This window comes from Ahaetulla prasina, chromosome 9 (genome assembly GCF_028640845.1).
Source record: "Ahaetulla prasina isolate Xishuangbanna chromosome 9, ASM2864084v1, whole genome shotgun sequence".
NCBI classification, from domain to species: domain Eukaryota; kingdom Metazoa; phylum Chordata; class Lepidosauria; order Squamata; family Colubridae; genus Ahaetulla; species Ahaetulla prasina.
In genome coordinates, this window is record NC_080547.1 from 6802957 (window position 1) to 6815203 (window position 12247).

The 12247-nt window shown below is 47.9% G+C and overlaps 1 protein-coding gene across 2 annotated transcripts in view; it reads right to left on the reverse strand.

Annotated features, from left to right (window-relative positions):
* Positions 1-1841: 1841 nt before the first annotated feature.
* The window catches only part of ANKRD23 (ankyrin repeat domain 23), a 30666-nt gene continuing 20260 nt past the window's right edge, over positions 1842-12247 (reverse strand). Inside the window, exons 4-10 of one of the 2 annotated variants that reach the window (XM_058194060.1) lie at positions 12245-12247; positions 9323-9421; positions 7476-7574; positions 7286-7384; positions 6181-6279; positions 4523-4631; positions 1842-3290 (exon numbers count right to left, since the gene is read on the reverse strand). The exon at positions 12245-12247 is cut by the window's right edge and continues 105 nt beyond it. In XM_058194060.1, coding sequence (XP_058050043.1) covers positions 4527-4631; positions 6181-6279; positions 7286-7384; positions 7476-7574; positions 9323-9421; positions 12245-12247 — 504 coding nt within the window. In that variant the 3' untranslated portion in view covers positions 1842-3290; positions 4523-4526. Of the gene's footprint in view, positions 3291-3916; positions 4632-6180; positions 6280-7285; positions 7385-7475; positions 7575-9322; positions 9422-12244 lie in introns of those variants that run through there. The other variant, XM_058194059.1, reaches the window with a different exon arrangement.

The window sequence follows — 12247 nt, forward strand, 5'->3', positions numbered from 1 at the left end:
TATTTTTCTACTTGCCTTTTTTTACATGCTTTCAAACTGCTAGGTTGGCAGAAGCTGGGATAAGTAATGGGAGCTCACCCCGTTACACGGCAGCACTAGGGATTCGAACCGCTGAGCTGCCGACCTTTCGATCGACAAGCTCAGCTGTCTTAGAAAAGATATACTTAAATATTTACAAAATGTGAGGGGGTGGACTCACTTCTGTGATATACTGTAAGTCACTGATGATGGCAGAAGAAACCTGCATCTTTTCTCTCTCTCATAGCTGAGGTGAGTATCGTCATGATTCAGGGGTAGAGATGGGGTTAAGCCCCCTGCCTTTCTTCCTTAGGAAGCATATCACGCTGGAGAGATGCACTGGTTATTCCCCTCTACCCCCAGCCATAAGAACGGCTAGGGATGAGGACCTGATTTTGGGTGGTGGGTGGTGGTGGAAGGAACACCCTTATCCCAGTGGTGAAATCCTTGGTTTGCCACCGGTTCGCTGCCCTCGCATGCGTGGTGTGTGCCAAATGCATGCTACACGCGCATGCGCAGTACCCACCAAAGGCGCGCTTCGCACGGAAAAAGGAGGCTTAAGAAGGTAAGTAGAACAGGCGGGGGAGGATCAGCTGTGCCCCGCGATTTAGATTCGCTAGAAAGCAGGATTTCCTGCTTTCTAGCAAATACAAACCGTGCAGCACAGCTGATCATCGGAAATACCAGTTCGGACGAACCGGTAGCATTTTAAGGCAGTAATTTGGCTGAGATGGGAGGAAGAAGAAGGGGTTTTACGGGAAAGTTCTGACTCACTCAACCCATCACACGTGTGCAGTGGCTCTTGCACACCAAGGGGAATAGGTCTCCCATTCTTTATCCTTTGAGGTCACTGCTGGGCAGATGTGAATGAGGTTCTTCCAGTAACCAGGTGAAGTGAGTTGATCCTTATTCTTGTCTTCCTAGAGAAGTCAATTCTTCCCTTTTCCTTGGCCCCATTAGAACAACTAGCATCTCACAGACTGCCTGGGGAGAAATAGCAGCCTCCCCCCCCCCCAGCCAGGTAGAAAGGTAACACAGCAAAGCTACCAGGTTGGGCTGGGCTGGAACCTCCCTCACTGATACGCTAGCATTTAGTTGCCCGGAATTTTGGACTGGAGGACCCAGCCAATGTATGCCCAGGGTGGTGACTTTTAGTTTGCCCCCCACCCCACCCCAGAAATTGGGGCCAGGTGTCTCTTCAGTGGGTGTAAATAAAAAGATTTTCATTTCAGGAGAAGCCACCGCAAATAGTAACAGAGTTGGAAGGGACCTTGGAGGTCATCTAGTCCAACCCCCTGCTCACGCAGGAGATCTGTACTAGGGATTCGAACCGCCGAACTGCCGACCTTTCTGATCAACTAAGCTCAGTGTTTTAGCCACTGAGCCACCTAGTCAGTCGTGTTCCAGCTTAGAAAAGACGAGCGATTTTGTCGCAGTCACAAGTGCTCTCGACTCCCCGTTTTTTCAGGACGCAAAAAAAATAAAATAGCTTTTATTATTTACAGAAGAAAAATCACGTCACAGCGGTGCTGCCCCTCACAACGTTTCGAGGGAGAAGGAAACCTTACCACTGTACAATCAAGTTTCCTAAGTGGAGTATCTTTCTGGAAACCCTGCCAGTCTTGCCCACATGCCCCTCCATTCGTGGTCAGGGGTGTGGAAGTGGGCATGGATGGAGGGGGGCAGTCCTGAGATGATACTGAAGACCTCGGCCCACAGCTAAGCAACCTCAAAGCCAATCTTGACACCAGACTGGCGAATTGCCTGTGCACAGTGGCCTGGTATGAGTTAGACCAGAAGTCTCCAACCTTGGCCGCTTTTAAGACTCGTGGACTTCAACTCACAGAATTCTTCAGCCAGCCATGTTGACTGAGGAATTCTGGGAGTTGAAGTCTGTCAGGGTTCCGACCGGCGCTATAATAAAAGCAAGGAGCCTCAAACACAGTTTCAAGAAAAATCCAACTTCGCGAGTTGACGAAAGTCCATAAAGTCTTAAAATTGCCAAAGTCGGAGACCCCCTGACTTAGACCCATAGTGGGGGACTGTGGCCCCTTTTATGACCTGTGGACTTGAACTCCCAGAATTCCTGGCTTTGTCTCAGGAATCCTGGGAGTTGATGTGTGTCGGTCATCCAGGGACTGTTATTCCCCACTCCACAACTTAGACCGAAAGGACTACAGTATCGTTTGCGACAGCTTTGGGGGGGTCACAAACTGTCGCAAAGAAGTTGAAGTTGGGTGTCGGTTTACACAGAAAAATTCAAGTAATCGTCTCGGCCGCCCTTCCTTTGGAAAAGGGAGAAGGGCAGGGCGGGAATAAATAAATAAATAAATAAATAGTCACCAGAGCCGGTATGGTACAAATCCTGTTCCAGATTGAGAGAGAGAGCAAGGCTGGCCTTCATGGATGCCCATCTCGGCTCTGGGGCACGCGCTCGTTGAAGGCAGACCTTGAAGTCATGAATAGGTAAGAGGTCAGTAGGGAGAACCCAGTCCCCCCACAGCAAAGAAGTTACAATTAGAGGGAGGGGGGTGCCTGGTTGGCATGTGTGTCCTCCCCACCCCCGGAATAATCCGTCATGGAGCTTGCAAAAGGATGCCCAGCCGGCCCGGTGCAAACTTTGCGCTGTCGGCCGTTTTTGGCCCCTTCGTTCATTGGAGGAATCGTGTTGTTGGAGAAGGGCCAGGTGCTGGTGGAGGAGAACTCGCCCTGTCCAGAAGCAGCACCAAGGTGGGCCTCATCCTCTTGTCTAATGTACCAAGGAACGAGGGCAAGGACAACCAGGGACCCAGGATCAGCAGTGGCTGAAAATGGTGACAACGGGAGCAGCTCCTGGTGGGTCTACGACAACTCGACACGGGCAACTTGTCACGGCCAACTTGACACAGGACAAGAGTTAACACCAATATGGAAGGGAATAGTGCAGGGGTGCCAAATTCTTACTTCATTGAGGGCTGCATCAGGGTTGTGGTTGACGGGAGGTGGGGTGGAGTGGGTGGTCGTGACCAGCTTGATGTTGCTTGTGTCGGGGGCGCCTGTTGTAGCCCGGGTGGGTCTGGAGGGATCCCTTGTCTCCAGTGCATGCAGCACGGACGGCCCCTCACCGACTCCAGGGCAGCCCCGTGGATCTAAAGCTGACCGCATTCCAGCCCAGATGGCTGCCATCAAATTTTAATCAGTGCCGGGCCACGACGGAGGGGGGCCGGTCCATCACTGTTTCCAGGGCAACCTTGCGGGCCAGATCTGGCCCCCGGGCCTTGAGTTTGAGACCCCTGAAATAGTGGAATAGGATCGTTAAAGAAAGGATGCCGAAGGAGGGACGGAATGAAATTGTGAATGGCGAAAATTAAAAATATTTTTTAAAAAACTCTTTTTTTTTCCAATAAATTGTTGGATTGTCCTGCGGCGAGTTGGCCCTGGCGAGTTGGCTCGTTCCAGCTGCTGGTGGCTTCAGCGACTGAAGAGATGGGCCAAAAAGGAAGGTGGATAAAACTTATCCTCTGCTTCACCAGGGGGATGTTTGAGAAGAGTTTCATCTTTTGGGGTAACAAGCTCAGGAGGATTTCAATCTGGCCTCCCTCCAGCAGCCAGAGGGTTTCTCCACCTCTGGAAGAACATTCCCCAGCCCTCGACCCCAACATCAGGGAGGGCTGTGACGAGATGCCCCTTCCAGGAGAGCTGCCTGCCATGAGACCACCAGAGTATGTGGCTTGAAGTGAGGCCAGATTATCATCGTCTTCATTTAATGACCCGATAATCCCTTGTGGGGTGGAGTCCGGGCAACTGAATGGAGCTAGCAGAGTGTTTTAATGGCCGGATGCCCTTCTTGTTGCCGGTGAAGAGTTTTGTTCGGCAGATACATTGTCAGGCGAAAACTCCACCTCTGCTTCCCCTACAATTTGAGCTTGCTGCTCCAAAGATCCAGGGAGCATCTGGGCCAGGGGCACTGACCCTTGTAGCAGAGAGGCAGATGCAGGGCTCAGCTCTCTGCCATCAACAGTCCCCCTAAAAACCTACATCCCGAACTGGTAGCTACTTGGATCAGGCCCGTTTTTGGCCATCTGGAGCTGGCCAGGGGAGCCTCACCTCTCTGGCCTTTCTACCTTCAGCCCCTCTGGCTCCTGGGATGCTTAAGCCCCTGGGCTGCTTCGGAGGCTGGAAGGCAGAGCTGTGGGTAGCCAGGAGGAATGCAAGCATGCAAGGGGCCCGTCCCCCGCCCAGCTTTGCTAACACGCACAAAAAGTCACCCTCTCGCGAGACGAAGCTGCAGGAGGTCCTTAGAGCCCAGCCGGCTGCCCTATCCCCATATCAGCTGGGGGCGCAAGAAAACCCCTCCCTGGGATTTCTATTGTCGTTGAAAAGGCAGATCTGCCCAGTTTGGTGCAAAACAGGGACAAGGATGGTGAGTTGGTCATGGGGTGTTGGAGTAAAAAAAAAAGGGGAGGTCTGCCAGCTTGTAGAGTTAACACCCTGTTATTCAAGGTGCGCCCCCCCCGACACACACTCATTCAGCAGCTCCTGGCGAGGCCTTGCTGCCGGTTGGCGCACATTTGAAGCGTCTCCCGGATTCCCGTCTGCCAATCCTTCACCAGGTCAACCGGGGTGACCGCCTCCTGCCAAGATAAGAAGAGTGGCTCATAATTGGAAGTAAAGCAGAGTCGCCACTCGCCCCTCTCCCCCCAAAAAAACCCCTATTGGCCACAGAAGCCCTAAAGCTCGTTCTCTCTCTTGTCTGCAGAGATTCAGATTAATAGAGTTGCAAGGGACTTCATAGATCATCCAGTCCAATCCCTCCACCCAAGCAGGAGACCCTACCCCCGTTTGATGGTGAACCTTTTCGGCACCGAGTTCCCAAACTCGAACACACAGGCATGTGTGTGCTGGCCACCTGGTATTTGCGTTTCCGGTGCACACAGCTAGTTTTCACACATACTGGAGCGCCAGAAACCCAAAGACCAGGTGGCGGGCGCACGCGTGCGCACTGGACAGCTAGTCTTCAGGGCAGAGAACCAGTTACTAAAATTTTTGACTCCCACCCCTGCACTAAATTGAAGGGCAGCTCCAGTACATTTTCACCTACTGTGCACCGAAGCTCTTCCCCCACCCGTAGTCAAGTCTACCTTCCATCCAAACCACTCCAAGCCTGCTGTTGCTCCCCAAAACTACAAGATTGTTTTTTGTTGTTTTGTTTTTTACTCGTACGGTAACTTCATAAAAAGAAACGTACGTAATGGAGGTGCATTTAAGCATTGATTCTTCAGCTATCTGTGACCCAGTCACTGCAAGAGACCCCTTGGGGGCAGTGGTGGGTTCCAACTTAGCTTTGCTACCGGTTCGGAACGGCGTATGTGTATGCGCAGAGAGTAAAACCTGCGTATGTGCAGAGTATCTGTGATAACATCTAGGTGGATGGGCAGAGCTTCCTCTGCCACCACTATCAGTTTGCCCGAACCGGTGCAAACCGGTAGAAACCCACCACACTACTGGGGGGTGATGCCCTACATGCTGTCCCGTGATGAGAGGAAACAGTTAAGGGGTTAAATTAGTCGTTGTCGTGTCCCACTCCTCCGCTGACGGCCGGGTCAGGGAAATCCGAATCAGGCGTGCCTCTGCAGCTCTGCCAAAGTCCTAGCAAAGTCCTCAAGGCAGGCAGGAGACCAGAAAGTGACTTCAGCAAGATATGTTTAGACTTTGCCTGACTCAGAGACTGCCAGAAAGCAGGTCCTTTATATAGGCCATGGGGTGTGGCTCCATGACTCGGCACTTATCCGGGCTTGCCCCTCCCTTCCTTCTGTTGACGCCGCTTATCAATTCTCCTGAAGCGAGGGTCACTCCAGTCTGCAGCTGTTGGCAATTGACCTCCCCCAGGCTCACATGCTGTGGAGGAGGGGGAGGGGTCTAGTTGCTCCGTTTGCCTGGGCATGGAGCCAGAGCTGGGGGCTGGAGATACTTCCTCCTCTTCAGCCTGTCTGGGCATGGAGCCAGGGCTGGGACCGGGAGGCATACTAGGACATTCCTCCATGTTCGGAAGCAGATAAGAAGGCCCCGGCTGTGGTGAGATCGGACGAGACACAACAGGCGTGTCCAACCTTTGGCAATTTTAAGACCCGTGGATTTCAACTTCCTGAATTCTCCAGCCAGGTTTTGTTTTGTTTTGCTCACCTCATTCTGGATGTTAAGATTTGCCCCGTACATCAATAGCGTCTTGACCGCCTGGAATCGTCCTAGCCTAACTGCGTCGTGAATGGGTGTATCTCCTTCCTGGCCAAAGAAAGAGAGAGTAACACACTTCACTTGGTTATGAATTATCTCATATTTTTTTTCTGGCCTTGCACGGCGGTGCTTTGGACTAACCAAAGAGACTTTGAGTTTGGGTTTGCGTTTCAGGTTACGCTACTAAAAACCAGTCTCGAGTAACCAAGTTTAAGGTGTAGTCCAAGTTATGCATCTATTGCTGGGGTGTACAACCTTGGCAACTTTTAAGATTTGTGGACTTCAACTCCCAGAATCCCCCGATTCTGGGAATTCTGGGAGTTGAAGTCCACAAGTCTTAAAAATTCGCCAAGGTTGGATACCTCTGTTCTGTTGGGTCCTTAGCCACCTGGTAAAGCTTTTCTTGTAGATTTACAGCCAATAAAAATAAATAAATAACATTAAGTCCTCTCTATCTTGCTCCTGCTTCAAAGATGGGAAGCCGTTTCAGCAGGTTCTGACCAGTTCTGGAGAACCGGTAGCAGAATTTTTATTTATTTTTTTAATTGAAAAAGTTTTTACAAAAATTTTTCACCCCCTTCCTTCCCCCCTCCCCCCTCCCTCCAAAACCACCCCTTCCCTCCCCCACCCCCACCCACCCCCGACTTCCCAGAACAAACACAAGGTCTAGTTCAAAAGAAAAAAACAATCACTAAATTTTCCCTAACACAGATTATAATCCTCCTTCTCAAATCCTAACTTCCCCCATACAAATCAAAGATAAATACATCCTAATCATTCAAAGGCAATCTGAAGTTTCTTAATCTGATATCTATTTTGAGTATAATCAGTCCAATTCTTCCATTCATTTAGATATTTTTCTTGAGTACTGTCTTTCAAGAAGGCTGAGATTTTAGCCATCTCAGCCAAATTAGCAACTTTCAATATCCATTCTTCTATTGTGGGTACTTCTTTTTTCTTCCAGTATTGTCCTATCCGGTAGCAGAAATTTTGAGTAGTTCGGAGAACCGGTAGTAAAAATTCTGACCCCCATCCTCCACCTCGCTTCCTGTACCTTATCCTGGGCATTGATCTTCGCTCCGCAGGCAATGAGATGTTCCGCGCACTCAGAGTGGCCGGTACGGACAGCCACGTGCAAAGGAGTGCTCCATAGCTGGAACCAGAAGGAAAGGTCCACCATGAATCCTCGGGACGTGGCTCATTTAGGTACAGGAAAGGGGATCCCCAATCTTGCCACCACTTACCTTGTCCCGGGTGGAAATTTTGGCTCCACGGCTGATCAGCCCCTTGAGGATGTCCAGGTGTCCTCCGCGGCAAGCCCAGAACAAGGGGGTCGCCTCCAGCTGCACCAAACAAAGCAAAACGAAACAAGGTCCTTCTTAGGCCTTCTCCAGCCTTCCAAACAGGTCAGATTCCCACTCTTATGGGTGAATGGAGAAAACCCTCCAATCAGGGCTGAAATGCTCCCGGTTCGGACCGGATCGGCCGATCTGGTAGCGATGACGGGTAGTTCGGAGAACAGGTAGCAAAAATCCCTGGCCCCTCCATGCCCAGCTGAGCCATGCGATCATCAGAGGGTTTTGTTTTGTTTTTACTTTTAAAAGCATTTTTTCTTTGGCCAAAAAAATACTTTTAAAAGTAAAAAAAAAAAAAAAGCCTCTGATGATCGCGTAGCTCAGCTGGGATCGTCAGAGGCTTTTAAAAGCATTTTTTCTACAACCTCTTCAGCCGAAAAGGTTGTTTTTATTTATTTAAAAGCATAAATAAATGCTTTTAAAAGAAAAAAAAAGCCTCTGACGATCAGGCAACTCAGCTGGGATCGTCAGAGGAGCCTTTTAAAAGCCTTTTTTTACAACCTCTCTGGCCGAAGAGGTTGTAGAAAAAATGCTTTTAAAAGTTAAAAAAAAAAAGTTGGCTACACCCACCCAGTCACATGACCTCCCCACCCCACCAAGCCACGCCCACAGAACCGGTAGTAACAAATTATACATTTCACCACTGCCTCCAATGCACCTCACAAGAAGTTGAGAAAGGCGACTTGGAGAAGCCTCTAGGAAGTTCTGGCTTGCTGGTTATCCTGCTCAGCAGGCAGATTGGAAAAGCATCAAAAGGTGCTTGTTTGGCTGCCTCGTTCTAAGGTACCAAAATTGCCTTCTATCTAGAGGACCTGGGAATATCGTGCCCACAATTCCCCTGCCAGCAGAGCTAGGAATTTGGGGACCTGCAATCCAAAGGAACCAGTTGATAAACGCCACATTAGCATCTCACTAGAATAATGTTAGGCATGCTATGGATCAACTCAGGAGAAACTTGGATGGAAGAGATAGCTCTCATCTTAAGGTAAAGGTTCCCCTCGCTCATATTCGTTCCCGACTCTAGGGGGCGGTGCTCATCTCCGTTTCAAAGCCGAAGAGCCAGCGCTGTCCAAAGACGTCTCCGTGGTCATGTGGCCGGCATGACTCAACACCAAAGGCGCACGGAACGCTGTTCCCTTCCCACCAAAGGTGGTCCCTATTTTTCTACTTGCATTTTTTACCTGCTTTCGAACTGCTAGGTTGGCAGAAGCTGGGACAAGTCACGGGAGCTCACCCCCATTACGTGGTACGAGGGATTCCAACCGCTGAACTGCCAGTTTTTCAACCGACAAGTTCAGCGTCTTAGCTACTGAGCCACCGTGTCCATTGTCTCATCTTAAGTACCCCACCCCTAAAAAGCAAGCCTGGCTCTGCTGCCCCAAGAGACAGCAAGTGTCTCTTTTTTTAATTATTATTTTAAGACAGGTAGAGAGAGTGGTGCAGTAGCCTATAGATGGAGCTCTCGCCTCACAATCAGGAGGCTGTGATCCTAAGTAGAGGCAGATATTTCTCTCTCTGGGCACAGTGAGAATATATCTGCTGAACAAAACTCCGCATTGGCGACAGGAAGAGCATCCGGCCATTACACACTCTGCTAGCTCCATTCACTTGCCCAGACTCCACCTTGCAAGGGATTATGGGGTCATGAAAAGATGACGATTTTAAGAAAGGTAGAGACGTTTGATTCCTGGGAACTGTACCAATGCAATTTTACGGACTAATCGAGACTTGCTCACCATGTCTCTTGGCTCCAGCTTGGCTCCCGATTCCAGCAGCTTGTCCACGATCTCTTTGTGGCCCCGCAAACAGGCTCGGTGCAGGGCTGTGCAATTGAACTGTAGCGCAGAGCAAAAGAGAAAGTTATTGCTTGGAGATAATTCTCCAGCCAGGATTTCCCGCCATTTCTGGAGGGTTTATTCCTAGCGCATCCTATCTCTCTACGTGCAGCACTCCGTAGAAGAAGAGTGCGAGTTGGCACCTACTGAGAAAAGGAGAAGTAAGTCCTCAGCTCTGCTTACAAAGCCTTCTGTGCCAGATTCACCCTGAGACTCACATTTACGCACACTAATTTTATTAACGGAGTTGGAGTTGGCAGGGACCTTTCAACACTCCCGTTGGTGAAATCCTCTGTGGGTTGCCACCGGTTTACTGTCCGTGCGTGTGCGGTACGTGCCAAACACACGCTTTGTGTGGGAAAAGGAGCCTTTTGAAGGTAAGTAGAAGAGCGAGGGGAGGGGAATCAGCTGTGCCGCATGATTTAGATCCACTAGAAAGCAGGATTTCCTACTTTCTAGCGAATATAAATCGTGCGGCACAGCTGATCGTCGGAAATACCGGTTCTGACGAACTGGTAGGTTTTTTTGTGTTTTTGTTTTTTTGTTACTGACTCGCCCAAACCGGTAGCTTTTATTACTACCAGTTCGGCAGAACCAGTGCAAACCGGTAGCATTTCACCCCTAAAACCTCCTTTCCAAGCAGGAGACCCTGCAACCATTTCTCTGAGAGGTCCTTGGTGCTCTCTGAGCTTGGTTGTTTTCTTGCAGATGTTTCATTACCAAACTAGGTAACATCATCAGTGCTAACGCTTTGCTAGCACTGATGATGTAACTTACATACTGATGTTATTTCTCTGCCTTTTAGTATGCTGTCTAGATTTGCCATAGCTTTCCTCCCCAGGAGCAAAGCGCCTTTTAATTTCTTGGCTGCAGTCCCCATCTGCGGTGATCTTGGAGCCCAGGAAAATAAAATCTGTCACTCCCTCCGTTTCTCCCCCATCTATTTGCCTACATCGTTTTTAAATTTTGATATTTCTGCCAATATCCATCTGGTTTATAGATTAATGATCTTTGTGACCATATCTCAAGTAATTGTGTTCTCTTTGCTGATGATGTCAAACTATTTAACACCACAGACAACACTTCTATCATTCAAAACGACCTTGACCATCTAACCGCTTGGTCTAAAAATTGGCAGCTCCAAATTTCAACCAGCAAATGCTCAGTCTTACATATAGGAAAAAAGAACCCTAAAACTAAGTACATACTAGATGGACATTACCTTACAGACGACCCCCATCCCGTTAAAGACCTTGGAGTTTTCATGTCAAATGATCTAAGTGCCAAAGCCCACTGCAACTACATAGCAAAAAAAGCTCTAAGAGTTGTAAACCTAATTTTGCGTAGCTTCTTTTCCAAAAACACCACACTACTAACCAGAGCATATAAAACATTTGCTAGACCAATTCTAGAATACAGCTCACCTGTTTGGAACCCTCACCACATCTCTGACATCAATACAATTGAACGTGTCCAGAAATATTTTACAAGAAGAGTTCTCCATTCCTCTGAAAACAACAAAATACCTTATCCCACCAGACTTGAAATCCTAGGCTTAGAAAACTTGGAACTCCGTCGCCTTCGACAAGACCTAAGTTTAACTCACAGAATCATCTATTGTAATGTCCTTCCTGTCAAAGACTACTTCAGCTTTAATTGCAATAATACAAGAGCAACCAATAGATTTAAACTTAATGTCAACCGCTTTAATCTAGATTGCAGAAAATATGACTTCTGTAACAGAATCATCAGTGCTTGGAATACTTTACCTGACTCTGTGGTCTCTTCCCATAATCCTAAAAGCTTTAACCAAAAACTTTCTACTATTGACCTCACCCCATTCCTAAGAGGACCATAAGGGGCGTGCATAAGCGCACAAACGTGCCTACCGTTCCTGTCCTATTGTTTTTCTTTTCTTCTTCCTATATATGTTTATATGTGTATATACTATATAATCTTTTTGTATGATGTTGTGACAAAATAAATAAATAAATTAAATAAAATAAATGTGGCTCCATCAGTGCACCTGATGTGCCAGCAGGTGGCGCTTGAATACCTTGATACCGTAATGCAGAGGTCTTCAAACTTGGTAGCTTTAAGACTTGTGGACTCCAACTCCCAGAATTCAGCAAAGCCGGCTGGGGAATTCTCGCGGTTGAAGACCTCCAGCTTTGCTGGATGGGGAATTCTGGGAATTGAAGTCCACAAGTCTTAAAAGCTGCCAAGTTTGAAAACCTCTGCTGTCACCAGTTCAACTGGGGGAAAACCACTTGGAAAAAAAGCTAAATTTTGGATGCATAGTTCAGAAAGATTTATTTATTTATTTATTTATTTATTTATTTATTTAATTAAACTTTTATACCGCCCTTCTCCCGAAGGACTCAGGGCGGTGTACAGCCTGCATTAAAACAATTTATATACACACTAAAATAACAATTAAAAAACTTATTCCAAAAAGGCCGAAATTAAAACCCTCCAATTGACCATATAAAATACCCAATAAAATACAATTAAAATTTAAGAATTTAAAAAATTTAGCATTTAAAAATCAGGCCAGATGGGGGAGAAATCGCAGTTTTCTACCTCAATTCATTCAGATGTCCTGGTGTATCACCAAAAACAGGTAGCCTAGAGCTAAGCTCCCTATAGTCCCTATTCAGGGGCTATAAATGTAAAATAAGTGTTAGAATATATGAAATATTAATATGAAACTGCTTTCGATTTCAAATTCAAGCCGTCTAAAATGACTTGGGATCTGCTTCTCCACATCCTTCTTTTGTTTGAATTGATGAGGGGGGGAGTTCCTTGGTGTCCCCATCATACCTT